Here is a 20,353-nt window from a genome sequence, read left to right as displayed (position 1 = left end):
GCAGTTCCTTTCCTGACACCCCTGTTCAGTGGCTTACCATACGTCAGGTTCTAGCTCCTGGGGACTCGACACTCTCCTCAGGCTTCCAGAAGCACCCACACACATGAGGCATTCGCTCACATACACAAATACATAATTTTAAAATAATAAAAACTGACCTATTTGAGACAGAGTCACTGTATAGCTCTGGCTGCCCTGCCTCCAAGTACTGGGACTAATGGTATGTACCATCACTCCCAGGCCAATGAAGACATTTTATTTTTATTTTTTATTTTTTTGGGTTTTTTTGAGACAGGGTTTCTCTGTGTAGCCTTGGCTGTCCTGGACTCCCTTTGTAGACCAGGCTGGCTTCGAACTCACAGCAATCCGCCTGCCTCTGTCTCCTGAGGGCTGGGATTAAAGGCATGCGCCACCACGCCCGGCTACTAAGACATTTTAAAGAAAAAGCTAAACAACCATTTACTTGGACCTGGTGTGTTTTGTTGTTTGTGTATGTGTGTGTGTACCATATGCTTGTCAGCCTTTTAGTAGATATTTGTGACCAAGCAATCTGAACCCTAGGTAGTTACCAAAAGAAAGGAAAAGTTACATTCAGACAAAAGCTCACACATGAAAGTGGCAACTGGAAACTGTTGATAGCCCAGATGTCCTTTGGAGGATGCAGGGATAAGCAGGCTCCTGTGTCCACCGACAAGAAAAGAGACCTGCGTGTGCTGCAGTAAAGATGAGCAAGCTGTCAGTGCACACACGCATCAGTGTGGTTGAATCTCAGGGCAGGATGCATGAAGAAGCCAGCCTCACAGGGTTATTTGTGCACCACATGCTTTGACAGATGCCATTCTTAAAAAGGCAAAACTGCAGGATGGAGAGGAGGCCAGTGCCGCAGGCCTAGGGTGGGTGGAACAGCTCCCAAGGATGTCAGCAGGGCTTTCTGTGTCCTGACTGGAGGTAGTTATACAAATGTCTAGTATATCAGCGTGACTGCACGCCCAAAGACAGCAACTTCACTGCACGATCAGTAAATAAAACAGGCTCCCACACCCTACTAGTAGCTCCAGGGACTGCAGCCAGCATTTGCTACTTTGTGGGTTTTTCTTTCTTCTACCCTTCTCCACCCCTTTTCTTCCCTTTCAACCCCTAACACTGGATAGGAGAGAAAAAAAGAGAGGAAAGGGGGTGACTCTGTGTCTTTGATCTTAAGCTCTTTCAGTCGAGGCTTCAGATACATAGGCAAGGTGCTTTTGGGAGCCTCAGGACACACTGGCCACTGTTTACTTTGGCAAGATCCTCTTGTCCATCCTCCCCAAGATGCAGGATATAGAATGTGTACTTGAGGCCTCCCACAAGACCAAGCTTCCTGGCCGCCAGCAGATCTACATCTCAGAGAAGTGAGGTCTTACCAAGTGCATATGAACATGAAGACATGGCTGAGGAGCAGCCTATCCCCAGTGGCCGTGGGTCAGCTCATCCCTGAGTCATGCACTCATGAGAGCTTCACTGTGCTGAATCTACCGCTGTATCGTACTTACCAACAAGTCCTCATTCAAAGAGAAAAGAGAGTAGATGCTTAGGGGCCACCTCCAGGAGCCTTAGAAAATTAAGAGTTGAGATATTTAGGCCAAGACTTGGACGTGTGTGTGTGTGTGTGTGTGTGTGTGTGTGTGTTTTACACAAATCTCTGCAGGGATGATACAGAACATCCTGGTGTTGATCTGATAGGAGAGGATGAGAGATAGAACCAGGATGCAGTACAAATGAATGCCCAGGGCAGTGACCCCTGAGTCTGCTGAGAAGGCTTGCCTGACAAGAAAAAGGATGTGCACAGAACTTCAAGCTGCAGCGATTAGAGAAGGGTGTGGCAGGGGGTGGGGTGGGGGGAGATGGAAGGGACACAAGTGGAGGCTTCCAAAGGAGGGAGAGTGACAGACTGACTTACCGGCTGGAGTTTCTGAAGGCCAGGTCCCAGCTACACTCCTGAGAGCATATGTGGAAAGCTGTTTGTAGCAGACAACCGAGGCTGCACAGGTTGGAACCAGTACACAACGGCTTACTTTGTGCTGTACAATCAGAACCTCTGTGGGAGCAGTGTGACCAAAGTTTCCTCTAAGTTGGGCTTACGCATGTGTGTTGCACTAGCGCTTCATGCTTTGTAGTACACCCCCCCCCCCCCCCGCCAGGAAACCATGCTAGACTTTCCACTTGGAAATGCTGCAGTTTTAGGGTTCTCAGGGGAACCAGTTTGTGGATGCACTGTAAAGACAGGAAATACTTTTGTTAGTGTCTCTTCAGACAAGCATCATTATTTCTGAGACATAGCCATCTGTGAGGGCTCCAGGCCTTCCTTTGTCCTTGTTGGAGATGGAGATGCACTGGGATCTGGGGAAGGAGGTGGCCCTTCACAGTTTCCTCATGCTTCCCAGGAGCAGCAGCCAAGCTGGACAGATGACCTGCCACTCTGTCACCTCTCTGGAGTTGGATCAGCTTCCAACCGTAGCTACTCTGCTGATGGCAAGGGCACTGAGAGCCACCCTCCAGAGGATAACTGGCTCAAATTCAGGTATGAGTTGGCACTGAAGTAGAGGTTGTGCTGGTGTTGCCATACTGGACAGAGCAAGAAAGGATACGGTCTCGCCACTACTGTGTATGAGGCTTGCCTGTGGAGTTGGGTGGGGCCTATGGGAAGGGACGCTGCTGCTGTGGCCTTTCCCATGCCCTAAGCCAATGGCCTGCTATGGGATAGGCATTGAGGAGGCTGAGAGGGAGGATTCAGCAAGCAGGTCATTTCGGTAGTGGAGTGATGGTCACAATGTGGGGACCCAAATGAGTACCTGAAGCCTTGTCTGCCTTTAGCCATGCCCCCCATATGTCCCTGGTCTCAGCCCTCCTCCTGCCCTCCTCCCTCTGCTAGAAGTGAAAACAACTGCTTCCTGTATGGGGTCTTCAATGGCTATGATGGCAACCGGGTGACCAACTTTGTGGCACAGAGGCTCTCTGCAGAGCTCCTGCTGGGCCAGCTCAACACTGAACACACTGAGGCTGATGTGCGGCGGGTCCTGCTGCAGGTAAGGGGATGGGGCCGGCCGCCTTGTGAGACCTCTATTCTCTGGAACTTGAGCCCTGCAGCTATGAGTGTGGACAGGGTGATCTGAAGACCGCCTTCTTCTTCATCCCCTACCAAGGGTACTAGTTCTGGGTACGGTTCATGGTGGCAGTGGTTCCTTGCCCCCAGGAGTGTAGGACAGGCAGGGAGCAGCAGCTTTTCCACTGATAGCAGGATTGACTTGGGAGGAGCCATCACTGAGAGTGGAGAATGGAGGCCCGTGGGGATAGGGTCCTTCCTTCACAGTGACCCCTTTGCTTGGGATGTGGTCAGGAGCTCATTCTTCAGTGCTGCATGTTCTGGAACTGTTGGCACTCTGTCCTACACCTCACTGGCCAGGGCAGTGTGTCTTCTAGTGTACTGTGTACTGGGATTTCCTTCTACCAAGGAAGTCTTCTTGGTCTTTTTTCTGTTCTCTGTGGCCTCAGGGCTCTTAGACTGGAGCTTTGCAGAGGCTATATATACCAGGAGTCAACAGTGTCCAGCAGGTCCTGACCAAAGCCTCTTCAAAAGAAGTTGCCATGCCCCTGCAGACTCATTGACCAAGCACTCCCCCAAGCCCGGTGTTATGCTAAAGATTCTCCCCTTCACATGAACCCAAATGCGCAGCACTGGTGATCACACCTCACCAGTCCTGTGCGCAGGGCCTGACCCTTGCTCCTGCTTCTCTGACTCCTCAGTAGGCTATGTAAGGAGCACCCTTCTCCTGTCCGCAGCTAAAGGTCTTTGTCAAACAGTAGATGCCCACATATGAGGCAGAAATGATGTGCATCACTCAGCCCTCACATGAGACCTCCCATGAATGCCATGGATCTGTTACTCTCCATAGGGACATCTTAGCAGGAGGTGATGATGTTGTTTGAGCCAGCCCTTGCCTTGCCCTGTGTCCCTTCAGGCCTTCGATGTGGTGGAGAGGAGCTTCCTGGAGTCCATCGATGACGCCTTAGCTGAGAAAGCAAGCCTCCAGTCCCAGCTGCCTGAGGTAATCGCCTGTCTGCACTAGTGCCGCTGGGTGCCAGTACTCACCTCTGTGTCACTTGGCACCCGTGGGCACAGCAAGGCCTGCCACAGGACTCAGTGAGGCAGCATCCCAGCGGGGAGGCGTGGCTATCAGTGGGTATATCCATGTAGGGACTCCTGCCCGGCAGTGGGCAGCTGTTCTCCACGGCTCATCCTTGCATGGCAGCAATAGGCGGAGGGAAAGGCCTTCCTAGATTCTGTGATCTGACCCAACCCAGAGCCAGGGCCACCTTCAGGCTGCCTTGGTTAAAGCAACAGTGGTCTTCCCAGGGCATCCTACGGGTATCCAACTTGGCTGTGTCTCCCCCCCCCCCCAACCTCGCTGTCTTTTGTTTGTTTGTTTGTTTGTTTTCTTGGTTTTTCAAGGCAGGGTTTCTCTCTGCAGGTTTCAAGACAGGATCTCTCTAACTCAGAGATCCACCTTCCTCTGCCGCCCAAGTGGCTCGGCCTGTCTTTGCTGGTCATCTGTCTGCCTAGGCTGCTCAGGGCCCTCCATACTTTATTTCAAGGAAAGGAGAGGGTTGGTAGGCTGGTCCTCAAGCACCGGTGCTGCTCTGATCTCTCTTGATGATGGCTTACAGGGTGTGCCCCAACACCAGTTGCCACCTCAGTATCAGAAGATCCTTGAGAGACTCAAGGCGCTGGAGAGGGAGATTTCGGGAGGGGCCATGGCCGTTGTGGCAGTCCTTCTCAACAACAAGCTCTACGTTGCCAATGTTGGTGAGCCACCCAACCGCCCCACACCAGTCCCCCTTCTGCGCATGCGTACCCTAGCTTCCCAGGGCTATTGGGCCTTCCCCTCCTTACTCTGTTGTATGTATGTATGTATGTATGCCCCAGATGGAAGGCAACAAATGAGGCAAGGGTAGGTGTCCTGGCTTTGGATGAGTTGCATCCTTTTTTTTTTTAAATGTGTATGGCTGTTTTGGCTGCATGTCTGTCTGTCTACCGCATGAGTGCCTGGTGCTTGTGGAGGCTAGAAATGGGCATCTGATTTCCTGGAACTGGAGTTACAGACTGCTGTGGGCTACTACATGGGTCCTGAGAATAGAACTGCATCCTCTGGAAGAGCAGTCAGTGCTTTTAACTGATGAGCATGGCTGGGGGGCGGGGGAGGCGCGGCAGTGAGTGCAGTGGGGGACATAGCCGCAAACGGCAGGGCTGCAGAATAACAATCATAACAATCGCATGTGAGGCAAGAAGGAAATCCAGTTCATCGTGGCTTAGTGTCTGGTGTTGGTTCTGACTTCCAGAGCGGCAATTCTCACCCAGTGGGTCTCGGCCTCCTTGGAGGTCAAACAGCCCTTTCACGGGTCACTGAAGAGCCTTATGCAGTAGCGACTGTTGTGGGGTAATAATTGCCATACAAACCATTTGCCCACCAATCTCAGTGAGATATTGATGGTTTTTTAGAATGCAACATCCCACGACTGACCGTGGCCAGCGACACAGTGGACTCGGGAGCCAAACTGTGACGTTGTTCTGCTTCTAAGGCAGACTTTTTATAAGAAAAGCCGTAACCATGTAACAACCAGGTAACCAGGTGGGAAGCAAGGAGAGGGCAGCATCATGTCGTTTTTGACCAGTTAAACACAAGAAGAATAGATTTTGTTCCAAGCACAATAGACCCAGGTAGCTAGACAAAGCATTTTAAGCTGATTGGCTAGGATATAGGCTTGGGGACTTTCCAGTTCCCCACCATTTCAGGAAAAGGGAAGATAGCAGGGTATTGTGGTTTTGTCTAAGTAGGACATATATCATTAATTCAAGCAGAAAAAGTATTGAATTGTAAATAAAAGGCTTTTCAAGCTCCCAGGCAGGTAGAGCCTGAGAACCTGAACTGAGTTTCACCTTAGGATCAAAATGGAGACTTAAAAACAAAAATAGCTTCTGTTATATTAAAAACAAAAGCAGGCGTTAACAGAGGAGCTACTGTCTTTAGCAGGTTACACTACAGCAAAAGTAATATTATGGTTGGAGTCACCACAATGTGAGGAACTGTAGTAAAGGCTTGCAGCGTTAAGAAGTTGAGAACCGCTGCTCTAGAGTTTGACACCAGGAAGTTTGTTTTAGGCATATTTAACTACAGTACAATTTGAAAAAGTTTCCAGGTATAACACAGTTCCATGTGCACATTAAGGCATAATTACATCAGAGCTCCCTTTTCTTTCCTTCTGTCTTTTGAAACAGTGTCTTTCTGCATAGCCCTAGTCTTGGCGCTCACTGTGTGACCAGGCTGGCCTTGAATTCCCCAGTGCTGGGGTTAAAGGCGTGCACCACCACACCCAGCGAAGCCCTTCAAAGTACTTGTCACCTCTTCCATGAGGACAGGTTCTATGGATTATGCAGAGGTTACCTAGGCTGTTAGCCGCCTCCATCCCCACCCCTCTGGGGGAAAAGCAAATTATGTGTTTCTCCCTTTGAAGAGACAATGCTGTGTGTTCAAAATTCCTGCTTTCCCTACGTGCTCATCTGTGAGCGCAAGGACCCTTATGTCCGCAGCACCTCCAGTCCCATGGCTCTGCAGCCATCCTCACCCCCACCCAAAAAACAAAACCAAAGAACCAGGCTTTCCTGTATAACTGCCCTGGCTGCTCTGGGATTCACTTTGTAGACCAGGCTGGCCTCTGCCTCCCCTGTGCTGGGATTAAAGGTGTGTGTCACCACACCCAGCTCTGCTCTGCATTCTTAAAAGCAGGAGGAAACTGAGTGATGGTGACATTTGGATTTAAGGCCAAAGGAGGGGCCATCAGGGCCTGCAAAGAACCTGTCACTGTAAGGACTCTGTAGCCATCCACTCACGGTGTCTCTGACTCTCTTCCTTTTTTTTTTTTTAAAGATTTCCTTAGGAGCTAGGTGTGGTGGTGCACTCAGGAGGCAGAGGCAGGATCTCTTGAGTTTGAGGTCAGCCTTGTGTATAGATTGAGTCCCAGGACAGTCAGGACTCTTGTTGCACAGAGAAACCATGTCTCAACAAAACAAAACAAAAAAACCATCACCTTGCAAAATGTGAAGGAGCTGATAAATAGTAGTTGGTGAATCTCCATGGTCCCAACAGTTTCTGTCTTGTTTCATCCAGAGTCTTTTATTCCCAAATTGTTTCAAGCAACCACAACACTGTGCCAAGATAATCTGAGGAGTTGGTATGGATCCCTAAGAAAAAGTGTGTTATTAGGCTCAGTCCTGTGATCACACTGTAGCTTGCCGCCTGCTTCCCTGCTAACTCAAGCTGTCCTTACCTGGCGATCCACTCCCATGGTGTGAGCCCCTTGATGTGTGTGACATCTCCTTGTCTTTCCTGTTGTTGCAGTGGGTCCTGTTCCTCCCTCTGCTTAATCTTGGTCAAATTATGCTGCAGGTACAAACCGGGCCCTTCTGTGCAAATCTACAGTGGATGGGTTACAGGTCACACAGCTAAACATGGACCACACCACGGAGAATGAGGATGAGCTCTTTCGTTTTTCACAACTGGGTATGGAAGGGAGACTGGCCAGGGGACTTGTAGGAACGGGAGGCCAGCTCCTGGGCTCCCTCTGTTCCCTCCTTTGGTAGCTGGGTGAGGGAGGGCCATACTAAAGTACTGGGCCTGCAGCCGTGGCTGGATCTGCTGCTGGCCAGTTATGACTCGGGGACTTCCTCATCTCTGGTGAGGGGTGAGGGTAGTAGTAACAGCCCTTGGAGAGTTAATGTATATAAACGCCAGTGGTACCTGGCACATAGGAGCCACACATCCCTGTTCCTGATAGACACCAGGAGAACAGAGAAGTCCTGCTGTCCCAGTGTCCAGGCAGGACTGTGCTGGCTAGTACTGCCAAGTCTACAGGGAGAGGTCCATATTACAATCATCATCACTGCACCAGGCACCTGACAGAGGCAGCTTAAAAGAGGGAAGTCGTAGGCCAGGCTCCTGCTTTAAAGGGATACTGTGCATCATGACAGGAGGGCATGGTGGCTGAGCATGACCTGTGGTGGCAGGATTCTGACAGCTAATTATTAAACCTCAGCAAATTAGGAAAAGAAGAGGGGTCCAGGAGCTGGTTAGCCTACACCTTTCAAAGCCCACTCTACAGCCCTCCTTCCAGCTAGGCCCCATATCCAAAAGGTTCCAAAATCTTCCAGAACAGCAACCGCCGACTAGGAACTAAGTGGTCAGACACATGAGCCCACGGGACATCACACCGCCAGACCATAGCAGGGCCTGAGTAAGGGATGTTCTGTCAAGGATGGGAGACCAAGAACACTAGGACACTTGAATTGTGCTCTGTGGTACCCTGATACTGCTTTTATTTTCATTTTCTGTTATTTTATCCTCACTCTCCGTCCCCTTTAAACTCTTCACTAAGGAGAAATGGGCCTATCACACTGTTCTCTCTCTCATAGGTTTGGACACAGGAAAGATCAAGCAGGTGGGCGTCATCTGTGGACAGGAGAGCACCAGGCGCATTGGCGATTACAAGGTCAAATATGGCTACACCGACATTGACCTGCTCAGGTAGGCCTGGCCATCCCTGCAGTCCCAGCCATTTGTGAGAGCAGGGGACCTGAGGTAGAAGCAATGGCAGGGGCACTGCTGAAAGGTTGAACCTGGTGAGATACTGCCTGCCTCCCAAGAGCTGGTGTGGAGTGGGGCCTAGGCCAGCAGTCTGATCCTATGAGCTAGGTCCACAAGGGTCAAGGAGGGAGGAAGTCCAGGCAACAAAAGTGCCACAGGGCCTGGCAGGAAGATCCAGTGGTAGCATGAAGTGCCAGTATGAACAGGAACTGACAGGTCCAAAGGACTGCTAGTCTTTGCCTTGACTTAGGCCAGATAGAGCCGGGGCCTGAGTCATTGTTCCCTCCATGGCTCTTCCCTCGGTGGTGCCCAAGTCCCCGTGGCAGTAATATTACTGGTGAGCCTTTGTTATGCCTAGCATGCCCACTCTTATGCATGACCTTTTGTTCACCCCTTACTCGGGCCCTCTAAGCTGGCATGCCCATGAGAGGAAACTGAGGCACAGAGACATTCAAGAGTTTAGCCAGCTGCTGATGGACCCAGGCAGCCCGAACTTAGAGCATGTCCTTCACCTTTGGCTAGCATCTCATGAGTGCCTGTGTGCTGCAGGTCAAGCATTGGGTCACAGCCAGAAAATTCTACCAGAGACTCACTCCCTCAGCTGGGGCCAAGCCTCCTGGCTGAGTTAATACTCCCTCCCCTCCCAGAACCTGAACAGCCAATATTTGAAAGCCCCTAGTTTGCATGGTTCTGTTCACTTTATTGGGTAGGAGGTCTTCAACAAAATACTTCAGAAAGGCTGTGTCTTTCAACACACACGTGCACTATGTGCTCATATGTGTCGACGAAGTTGAGGTGTACCCATAAACTTTCTTCACTCTTCCCTCTTCTCTGAAGCACTTTATTAACATGACTGACATAGTGGCTCCTTTAATAGGAATAGCTCAGTGTGGTCAGGACAGGTACCTTGTCAAGAATGTCCTCACAGGACATATACATTAGAGTTTCTTGACATTAAGTGGCTGATGCACACCTGCCCTGGCCCTATGCAGACAGTGCACTATATGGAGTCTTACTTGCAATAGACACCTACCTGTCTTGGCACAGTCCAAATTACAGCAAGAGGTGGGCTTTTATTTATTTTTAAATTCATTTTTATTTCAAAACAGTCTCTTACTGGTAACCCAGACTGAGACCTGTTTGTGCCTCCGTTGTCATGACTTTGAGCTTATCCTCTGTCACAGTTGCCCAAGAACTGGGAATCTATTGATCACTTTGCCTACCTGACACACGGGCTTTTGAAAGATGAGCTCACAGCCAGGCGTGGTGGTCCATGTTTGGTGGGAGACGTTTGCCGTCCCTTGAGAGATAGAGGCAGAAGCACCAGGAGCCAAGGTCGGCCTCGGCTACATAGTTGTAGATTAGCAGAGGCTGCCTGAGGCCTTATCAAAGAGTAAATAAATAGATGCAGCTGTCCTGATGCTCCATTCCCAGCCTACCCTGCCATCGCCCAGGTGTGTCATCTGACCTTTGTCTTTCATGACCCCTGGACTGCCCTCAGAGAGCAAGTCTGGTTTGCTTTTCTCTTTCCTCTTAGCAAGTCAGAGGTTTTATTTTTGTATGTTCCGAGTGTAGAGTCTTACCCCTGGGGGCCTTTCCACACAAAGCCCTCACTCCTCTCTCCCATAGTGCCGCCAAGTCCAAACCCATCATCGCAGAGCCAGAAATCCATGGCGCACAGCCTCTGGATGGCGTGACGGGCTTCCTGGTGCTGATGTCAGAGGGGCTGTACAAGGCCCTGGAGGCAGCCCATGGGCCTGGGCAGGCCAACCAGGTGAGCTGGGTAGGGCCAGGCAGGTGGCTTGGAGCATAGGTGTGCTGGTGACCCGGAGCCCTGACTCTCAGATACTATCACCAGACATCTTTTTAGGGCTGAAAGCCAGGGCCTGAAGCAAGAAAGGGGGAGGTGGGAGCTACCCTGCCCCAGGGCTGCAGGAGAGGCCCATGCCGCGCTGCCCAGAGTGCTGCCAGGGTTCAGTCTCATTTCCCTTTCCCACTGGGGCCTCAGGGGCTAGCTCTCCTTCCTGTGTCGCAGATTTTCCCTCTGGGATCTATATGGGGCGAGGTCGAGGGTGGGAGGATAAAATTGTTCAGCCAATGGGAGCCCCTTGATTCTCTATACCTTAGAGATACAAGGCAGAGAGTAGCCGCCAGTTTTGAGACAAGCAGTTGCCTGGGCTAGGCTTGAGCGTACTGTGTAACCAGGCAGGTCTCAAAATTAGCATCCTTCTGCCTGGCTTCTCAGGTAGCAAGGAGTACAGGCCTGTGCCACAGTGCTTGGCTAGCATTTGAAGGGTAGCTGTCTGTACCCTGAGTTGCTGGGTGGCGAGTTCAGGTATGTCCCTCTTTCCTGGGTGTGGTTCCTGTACACTTAAGGTAAAGGTAATCTTTTTCTGCTTTGCTTCTTTCTTTCTTCTTTCTTTTTTTCTTTTTGTTTTTTGTTTTTGTTTTGTTTTTCGAGACAGGGTTTCTCTGTGTAGCCTTGGCTGTCCTGGACTTGATTTGTAGACCAGGCTGGCCTGGAACTCACATCAGTCTGTCTGCCTCTGCCTCCCGAGTCTTTTTCTTTTTTAGATGGACTCTCTCTCTCTCTCTCTCTCTCTCTTTTTTTTTTAAGATTTATTTATTTATTATGTGTACAGTGTTGTGCCTGCATACCAGAACCAGAAAAGGACACCAGATCTCATTATAGATGGTTGTGAGCCACCATGTGGTTGCTGGGAATTGAACTCAGGACCTTTGGTAGAGCAGCTGGTGCTCTTGACCTCTGAGCCATCTCTCCAGCCCCCTTCTGCCTCTGCCTCCTGAGTCCTGGATTACAGATGTGTGCCGTAGTACTCACTTCTGCTTCCTCCTTTTACCAAAGCGTGGCTCTCACCTGATCCCTGTGCTCAAGGTTTCCCACCATTTTATTTTATCCTTCATTCCAGCAGCCTGTAGCCTAGAGGGCCCAGTGGTTGCTTCCTCACAGAGGTCTAGGGTCCTGCTGCAGGTGGTGCGGCTGGCCAGAGACAGAGCTAAGCTTCGGCCCAGGTCCTTCCCTTCTTCACCCCTGGGCTCCAGCCAGTGTTCAGGAAGAGGACTTGAGTTTGTGCTTTTGATCTTTTTGTTTTGTTTGTTCATTTTGTATTTTGAGATGGCCTAGAATGGGCTAGAACCTGCAGTGATCCCCCTGCCTCCTGAGTGCTGGAGTACAGGTATACACCCCCACACTTGACTGAGTTTTTGATCCTTTGGTGTTACTGGTTTTTCTTTTTCTTTCCCTTTTGGTCTTCACAGTAGATACCCTGAGCAGCATCTACTAGGTACACAGACACAGGGCTTCTTGAGGGGCAGCTCCAGACACACTGTAACCTGGGTGTCTTACCCAGGGAAGAAGGTATAGTCACAGGCTTCACCATGTGTTTTGTGGCAGTTCTCAGAGTGTCCTTGTACTGGATGTTATGTAATTCCTGGTAATAACCCACTGAGGTGGATGTTACCCATTTAGAGGTGTGGAAGCCGGCAGAGAGATCACAAGATCCCACACCTTTTCTAAACAGTATGTTCCAGAGGGATTATCCGAGCAGCTTGAAAAGCTCAGGTTGCCGTTTGACTGGCAGAGACTTCCTTCACCTGCTGTGCTAGCATCTCTGAGTCTCTTCAGCAGGGCTCTGGAATTTTGGCCCTTTCCCCTAGGCCGCCCTGCATTCCTCATCATGTTCTCTTTCCACACCCCCAGGAAATTGCAGCAATGATTGACACTGAATTTGCTAAGCAGACCTCCCTGGATGCGGTGGCCCAGGCTGTGGTAGACCGGGTAAAGCGTATCCACAGTGACACCTTTGCCAGTGGTGGGGAACGTGCCAAGTTCTGCCCCCGGCATGAAGACATGACCCTGCTGGTGAGAAACTTTGGCTATCCACTGGGTGAAATGAGCCAGCCCACAGCGGCCCCGGCCCCAGGTATGTATGCCATGTACTCTACAGACAGGAGCGCCGAGATGAGTCCTGGGCTGGAGGCAGCCTAGGTAGCTAAGATGAGCTCCCGGGAGCGCAGATGGAGCCTTGCTCAACATAGGCCGTCAGACGGTTAGACTTTGAGCTGCGAGTCTTTAGTCCTTCTCTCTGTGAAATGGGGGTAGTATTGCATGCCCTAGCCACCTCTGAAGTCCTGCTGCATGAGCACATCCCTAGGGCCACAGAGGCAGGTAGCAGAGGTGATAGCTCCCACCACTGATGGTGGAGCGCCTCCCAGCCTGTGCCAGCCAGGAGTGTGGTCAGTGCTCGCCCTCACTAGCAACCCTAGCAGGAAGGAGAAAGGCTCTAGCACGAAGGGACCTGGATGAGGTCAGGTGTGGGGACAGATGGCTCACCCCAGAGCCTGGCACCGCGTCTGACCACTTTGGGCCAAGGAGGCATTTCACTCTCGTCCTTTTTTCCATTTTAGTCCTTAAATCAAATTGCTTGGGCAGAGGTAAGACTTTCTGTACTGGCTCCAAGGGCTACATCTCCTTTTCTGTTTTCTTTTCTTTAAGACTTTTTATTTATTTTATATAGATGAGTACTCTATCTGCATGTGCACCTGCATGCCAGAAGAGGGCATCAGATTCCAGTGTAGATGGTTGTGAGCCACCATGTGGTTGCTGGGAATTGAACTCAGGACCTCTGGAGGAGCAGACAGTGCTCTTATCGGCTGCGCCATCTCTCCAGCCCTCCTTTTCTGTTTTTAAGTAAGCAGACCCTGCAGCTCCCAGCTCTGCATGGACACCGGGGCACTGGAGGCCTGTAGCCAGTGTTTGGCTATTTTGCGGGGTCTCCTTTTTTCCACTCCTTTTCTTCTAACCTTTGAACCCCCTAACGCTAGATAGGAGAGAAAAAAGGATAGGGAGGAAAGGGGGTGACTACTTCCTGCTGATAAGGGGTGTTGAGCTCCTTGGGGCAAGTTTGATCTTCGCCATCAGGATATCTATTTTTTTCTTGTTTCTTCTTTTGAGTGACTACTTAACAAACTGCAACTAGCCAACAGCCAGAGACCACGCATCTATTTCTTTTTTTTTTTTTTTTTTTTTTTGGTTTTTTTTTTTTTTTTGGTTTTTCGAAACAGGGTCTCTCTGTGTTAGCCTTGGCTGTCCTGGACTCACTTTGTAGACCAGGCTGGCCTCGAACTCACAGCAATCCGCCTGCCTCTGCCTCCCGAGTGCTGGGATTAAAGGCGTGCGCCACCACGCCCGGCAAGAGACCACGCATCTAGAGCCCTAGCATTTATATACCCTCTGAAAAGTCCCCAAAATGGTAGAAACTATCTGCAGCTGCCAAATCATGCCTCTGCTAGAGCATGAGGCAAATCACAGTCAGCTGCTGTGAAACAGCCTCGTATCCCCATACCTGGGATTAAAATGAAAACATATTTTTTAATATTTCTGTGTGGGTTTTTTGTTTTTGTTTTTGTTTTTTGGGTTTGTTTGTTGTTTTGGTTTTTTGTTTGTTTTATTTTCAAGACAGGGTCTCTCGGTGTAGCCTTGGCTGTCCTGGACTCACTTTGTAGACCAGGCTGGCCTCGAACTCACAGCTATCCGCCTGCTTCTGCTTCCCAAGTGCTAGGAGTAAAGGTGTACACCACTATGCCTGGCTATAATATTTCTATGTTTTTTTTGGGGGGGGGGTTGGTATTTTGTTTGTTTGTTTTTTTCCGAGACAGGGTTTCTCTGTGTAGCCTTGGCTGTCCTGGACTTGCTTTGTGGACCAGGCTGGCCTCAAACTCACAGCGATCCACCTGCCTCTACCTCCCGAGTGCTGGGATTAAAAGCTTGTGCCACCACGCCCGGTCCTATTTCTGTGTTTTTAAGAAAACCAAAATTCTCACTACAGAGTCCCTCTGGCCTGTTGCTGCAACCATTTTTTCATTGGACCAGCCTCAGCTAGAAACAGACTACCCTCAGCCAGGCATGAGGGCACACCTTTAATCCCAGCGCTTGGGAGGAAGAGGTAGGCAGATTGTGGATCATGTGAGTTTGAGGCCAGCCTGGTCTACAAAGTGAGTCCAGGACAGCCAAGGCTATACAAAGAAACCCTGTCTCGAAAACAAAAAACAAAAAAAAGAAACAGACTACCCTCTGGATGAAGGCATCCATGCAAAGACGGGCAGTAACCCTTTCATTGAGACCATGCAGCACTTGATTCCATCCCTGCATTGATCCCCAATGGGCTTCTTGCTGGATGGAGGTCATACAGCTGTTCTGGAAGATTTTACCAAAGAACATCTACCCTGGGCTACCCCAAGGGCAAAGGGCCATGCTGGGGCTTTAGAGGCCTCTCAGCCCTCACAATAGCCCTTGTCACTCAAGAGCAACCTTGAGTGCACTACCCCGCTTCCGTCCAGACTGATTGCCATTCATTCTCTTCTGTTGCAGGGGGCCGTGTATACCCTGTTTCTGTGCCCTACTCAAGTGCCCAGAGCACCAGCAAGACCAGTGTGACTCTGTCCCTCGTCATGCCTTCTCAAGGCCAGATGGTCAACGGCTCTCATAGTGCCTCCACTCTGGACGAAGCCACGCCCACCCTCACTAAGTAAGGTGTCAAACTCCAGAGATGGCCCTGGGTACCTGGGCAGAAACAGCTGTACAACTAAGTCCTAGGGTAGGATGGGAGAGGCCCTGGGGTCTGGGCATCCGGGGGACTTGAGCTTCTCCATTCTTCACCTCTGCCTGTGGGGTGGGGAGTCTGATTAGACACAGGCACGAAGGAGCAGTACCGTGGGTTCTAGCAGGTGTTGAAACTGGATCTGGGGCAGGCGGAGCCCTGAGAAAGGAGCAGGAAGGCAGCTGGCCGATCGTGTCTCAGGCCTGCTTTCATCCGCGGCAACTTCTCTGTTGTTTTTGGTTTTTTGTTTTTTTTTCCTTTTGTTTTGGAGCTTGTGGCATAGGGTCACTGGCTTCATGCATCTGTAGTTGGGAATATTGCCTGGCCTGTACTGGCTCCTCAGACCTGCTGCGCGCTCGCTATGGCATGCCGTCGCCACCAGCTGTCTAGTTTAAGGGGCACTGGGAGTGGAGGTCATGGCCTGAGAGGAGAGGCACAACACAGACCTGCCCTGCGAGTCTGTTGTCTACCCGCCCCCTTCATTTCTGTGACTGTGCACCCTGCCCCCACCCCACTCCCTCTCCTGGGGGGGATCTGGTTTCCACATTCCAGCCCTGCACAGAATAATACAGCTGCCACACCCAGCCCCTCTACATGGATGGAGCTTAGCCGGATGTGGCCAATTAGAAGGGCTGGTAGGGAGGGAGTGTCCTGTTTTCCTCTGCCTCTTCAGAGGGCCCCCCTTCTCCTGTGCCCTGCTGCTGCTGCTGCTCCTGCCACCACCTCTGTGGATGGAAGGGACAGATAGACATCTGGGCACCTTGGGTAGCTGTGTGTTGTCCCCAGCACAATCAGCGTAGCCTCCCCAGGAAACCACCAGCTGTGTCCACAAAGTCGACCAGACAAGACTTGATGCTTCTCAGTCTGACTGCCTGAGCCTCCCAGATCTCCTCCTGCCCTGGCTCTTGTTCTGTCACCCAGGCCAGCCTTGAGCTGGTTCAGGCTAGCAAGCTAATGGATAGCTCCCTGAAGAAAGGTGGGCGATTGGTGGATGTAGCTTAGTGACAAGCAGTGGACTAGCATGCATGAACACCCAGGTTCAACCTGCTGCCATAGTGTTGAGGCCGCCGTGGCAATACTTTATGGGCTAAAGAGGTGCTCAGTAGTGAAGAGCACTTGCTGCCCTTGCAGAGGACCTGAGTGGTTCCCAGCACCCACGTCAGACGGCTTATACCTGTAGTTCCAGTTCCAAGGGGTCCGATGCTGCCATCTTGCTTCCATGGGCACCCATCCACACATACAGAAAAGCGGGGGAAAGATGTTAGTGATCTAGCACTTGGGAGGTTATGCAGGAGGGTCACGAGCTCCTGGCTGGTCTGGGTTACATAGCAAGACTCTAAGAAAAACGAAACAAGATACATTTGTCATTTTATCTATCTCTAAAACATCCCACCCAGCTGACTTTTATGGGAGCTTTGCAAGAAAGGCCAGAGGCCAAAGGGCCGCTCTTGTCAGCAGGCTGCAGGTTGAGGTCCTCTGATGCAGCTGATTCCCGCTCTCTCCTCTCCTTCTGCAGCCAGAGCCCCACTCTGACCCTGCAGTCCACCAACACACACACGCAGAGCAGCAGCTCCAGCTCTGACGGGGGCCTCTTCCGCTCCAGACCTGCGCACTCACTTCCACCCGGAGAGGACGGCCGAGTTGAGCCCTATGTGGACTTTGCTGAGTTTTACCGACTCTGGAGTGTGGACCATGGCGAGCACAGCGTGATGACGGCACCTTAGGCTGGCCTCAGAGTGCAGCCTTGGCACGACTCTGTGTAGGCACAGAAGGCTTAGTGCCAAGGCAGGACAAGCTTCTTGACCTTTGCAGGTGCCCTGGAACCAGTCATTGATGTGCTGCAGGTTCTGTCCCACAGCGCCGGGCTGTAGCCTGAGTACAGACTGCGGTGTTGGTCCACACAGGAGGCTGGAGTCCAGACCACGGGCATCCTTAGACAGGGCCAAGGGTGAAAGCTGCAGGTGGTTCATAAACCATCCAGAGTGCCTCCTGGCATGTTAAGAGGATAACAAGAAGCTGTGCTGTAGACCCCAACGACCACAGGCTCCCTCAAGACTGCCCTCCTGCCTCAACCTCCCCTGCAATAGCCTGTGACCCCTGCCAGTGCCCCTTGCACTGGGTGGCTATCCCCTTCCCATCGCTGAGCTTAAACTCCCAGATCCAGAGTAGAGAGCAGTTGGGGAGGGTGCCTGTCACTGGCTGTCACTGGGAAAGTTCAGGGAAGCAGTGGGGCCTGTAACAGCCACAGAGGAGCCGGATAGGGAAGGACCAGAGAGAGCTGGCCAAGGAATGTTAGTCCTGGACTGCAGGACAGCCAGCTGGCAGCTGAGCTGACCCAGGGAGCTGGCTTCCCAATGGGATGCAGATGGCGAGGCCTGGCCCACCAAGCAGCCAAGTGTCTGCTTCTGCGAGATCCTGCCCCAGGGTAGGGCTGGCCAAGTCAGAAGCAAATGCCTGCGGCCTTCCTCACGGCTGGTCCTGGGGAGTTGGTGATGGGGAGTGCTGAGTGCAGCAGTGTCCCGATGATGACCGAGCTGCTTGGCTCTGGGCTCTGCTGAGGCACGTGTAGAAGTTGAGACTTGCCCATCTAGAAAGACCAAGATCATTGGAGATGTGACAGTGCTATGGACACAAAGGGGAAAGGTTGTGCCTGTCAGACCCTGGCTTGGACCAGTTCACACATGTTTTCTGCGGTCAGTCAGGAAGTTTACCACAGCTGCCTGCAGCATGGCCACCCTTGTGCTCAGAGGAGGAAGCAGGCCAGGGTGCCTCTCTTGCCTGAGCCCTGCCATCAGGATTGGAGCCTAAGCTCAGAGCTGTGGCCTTGCACCTGGTATTCTGCGGCCCTTTCCCACTGAATGCAGCCGCTGGGCAGTGTGTCCCATGTTTCTCCTGTGGGCATAGGCCAGTGCAGAGCACTTCTCACTCAGATTCATTTCCCTAAAGTGAAGCTGCTCCCTCGGGGCCAAGGAGAAACGGATTCCTGGGGCGGTAGGCAGAAGCCGAGGAAGAAGAAGCCTTCCTTGCTGCTCTTCTAGAAAGTCACTTCTGCCCTCTGCAGAGTTCAGCTGATGCACAAAGACTAGGGACAAAGGATGTCCTCTCCCAGGAGTTTGGTGCTGTTTGGTCTCTAGAAATAGAACCATATTCTTAATGAATGCAGTAAAGATGTTACGTGTCATCCTTTCTGTCTGTAACCTAACTACCCAGGAGGTGGTTGCCTACTGTTCTGCTAAGAGGTTTGAGAACTAGGCCTGCCAGACAGGTAAGTAGTGGTGCTGGGATTTGAACTCTGACCACCTGGCTGCCCACGCCTCGGCTCTCACCCACTGGAGCATGGGTTTTGCCATAGGCCTGCTGTCTGAGCTAAAGAGGGCAGTGCTGTTTTTCTGCTCCCCAGGGACTGAGCCCAAGCCTGGGGGTGGGGTGGTAACTGCATGAGGCTTGGTCACAGGTCAGGGGCCTTGCCCTCCCCAATCCACCCCCCCAAGATGGTTGGTTTTATTTGGCTGTATTTGGTTGAAGGCTATCTTTAGCATGCTTCCTTCTCATCTGAAGACTTCACTCGTCCTCTCAGGATTGCCTGCAGGCTGAGAAGCTGTCTGCTTAGGAACAAAGGCGGGCTCTGTCCACTATGGTCACTGGGTTCCACATCCTCCCCTCTGCAGAGGCGCTTACCAGAGGGCTCCACTTGCAGAGTGTCCTATTGGAGCCTGCTACCCTCATATCCAGCTTTGCCCTGTGGCCCCCAGGACCCCAAGTGCTGTCCCTCGGGCCTGAGGCACTGCACTCTGGGCTTTCTGCTATTTGACTCTCTGGCTTTGGTACCACTTACTCATTGTGAACCTGCCTCATGGGGTCGGGGCATGGAATATGTTCTCTCAATGCCCAGGCTCCCTTTGATGGGAGATGGCTTGGGGCAGACTAAGAGTTTGGGGTCTTTAAACTTCAGGAGGAGCCCAGTGTGAGCAGAAAAACCTCCCAATAGCCAGGCAGAACAGTGTCACAGCCAGGTGAGCAAATGGCCAGTGGTAGGGCACTTTCCACCTTCCGTTCCCTGAGGCTGCATCAGACAGGGAAGCTCAGTTTGGCCTTTTACACTCTCCCAGAACTCAGTTCCAGGCTCGACTGGGGAGTCTGCCTGAAGTCCCTCAGCCCAGCTAGGTCCCCACAGTGCCCTTAACTATTGCCAGGCTTCCTGTGGCCAGGCCTGGCTTCCAGTTCACTCACCAGCTTGCAGACGCCCTCAGATGCTCTTGTTGACAGGCTGCCAGCGGTCACATACGTGCCTGAAGGAAAGGCCCATCCAGAAGATTCCAGGACTGACAAGAAGGGGAAAACAACTATGTTCTTAGCACTCAGGCTCCTCTGTCACACAGGGCTCGGCATAAGTGCCAGCTCCTGGGAGAGCCGTGCCCTGCCCTGCTCTGCCCACACACTCAGCCTCCTTGCAGAAATTCACTGATGCGCCTGTGGCTTTAACGTCAGCGCCCAGCATACAGCAGTCCCTCAGGGGTTAAACAACTAGAGCCAATGAACGTGCAGATGTGTGACCTTGGGCACTGGAGGTGAGTCCTCATTTTTTTTATCCTCCAAGAGAGGATAAGGATGGCTTCCTAGTTAGACTGTTCAACCAACATGTGCAGTCCTTTGGTGAAAGGTATGCCTACTCCTGTGCTGGGATGCCACATGGGACTGGGACAGGTCACAAGAGTGTCAGACGCAATCTACCATGTGCCAAACTCAGACACTATGTCAAGTGGCAGCTCAGCCAGAACCGTCAAGCTGCACAGGTGCTGCGCCAGTACCACCTGCAGTTTCATCTAGTGGCTCAGACGCAGGGTAGTGGCTTCTAAGCTGAAGTCCAGATGGACGCCTTTGGCCAGGCTCCCAAATCTTTCCTGTGACACAGGAATCTCACGATTCTTCTTACTGCGTCCCTATTTGGAAACCAAACAAGAACACATCACTGCCAGCCCCCCAACAGGCTCAGCATGAGCATGCGCTTTGTTCCCACGCAAAGGTGACGCCAGCTCAAAGTACAGACAAGCTCTTGACATT

The 20,353-nt window shown here is 51.7% G+C and overlaps 1 protein-coding gene across 2 annotated transcripts in view; it reads left to right on the top strand.

Annotated features, from left to right (window-relative positions):
- Window positions 1-18,450, top strand: part of TAB1 (TGF-beta activated kinase 1 (MAP3K7) binding protein 1) — a 32,262-nt gene extending 13,812 nt beyond the window's left edge. For both annotated transcript variants that reach the window (XM_084750355.1, XM_084750354.1), the window contains exons 2-11: window positions 2,421-2,557; window positions 2,909-3,062; window positions 3,996-4,082; window positions 4,702-4,840; window positions 7,479-7,592; window positions 8,501-8,612; window positions 10,302-10,446; window positions 12,394-12,616; window positions 15,064-15,220; window positions 16,809-18,450. In XM_084750355.1, coding sequence (XP_084606481.1) covers window positions 2,421-2,557; window positions 2,909-3,062; window positions 3,996-4,082; window positions 4,702-4,840; window positions 7,479-7,592; window positions 8,501-8,612; window positions 10,302-10,446; window positions 12,394-12,616; window positions 15,064-15,220; window positions 16,809-17,016 — 1,476 coding nt within the window. In that variant the 3' untranslated portion in view covers window positions 17,017-18,450. The remainder of the gene's footprint in view (window positions 1-2,420; window positions 2,558-2,908; window positions 3,063-3,995; window positions 4,083-4,701; window positions 4,841-7,478; window positions 7,593-8,500; window positions 8,613-10,301; window positions 10,447-12,393; window positions 12,617-15,063; window positions 15,221-16,808) is intronic.
- Window positions 18,451-20,353: the final 1,903 nt, after the last annotated feature.

The sequence above is a fragment of the Acomys minous genome, assembly GCF_964271855.1.
Source record: "Acomys minous genome assembly, chromosome: 12".
NCBI lineage: Eukaryota > Metazoa > Chordata > Mammalia > Rodentia > Muridae > Acomys > Acomys minous.
This window is presented reverse-complemented; position numbering and strand designations above follow the sequence as displayed.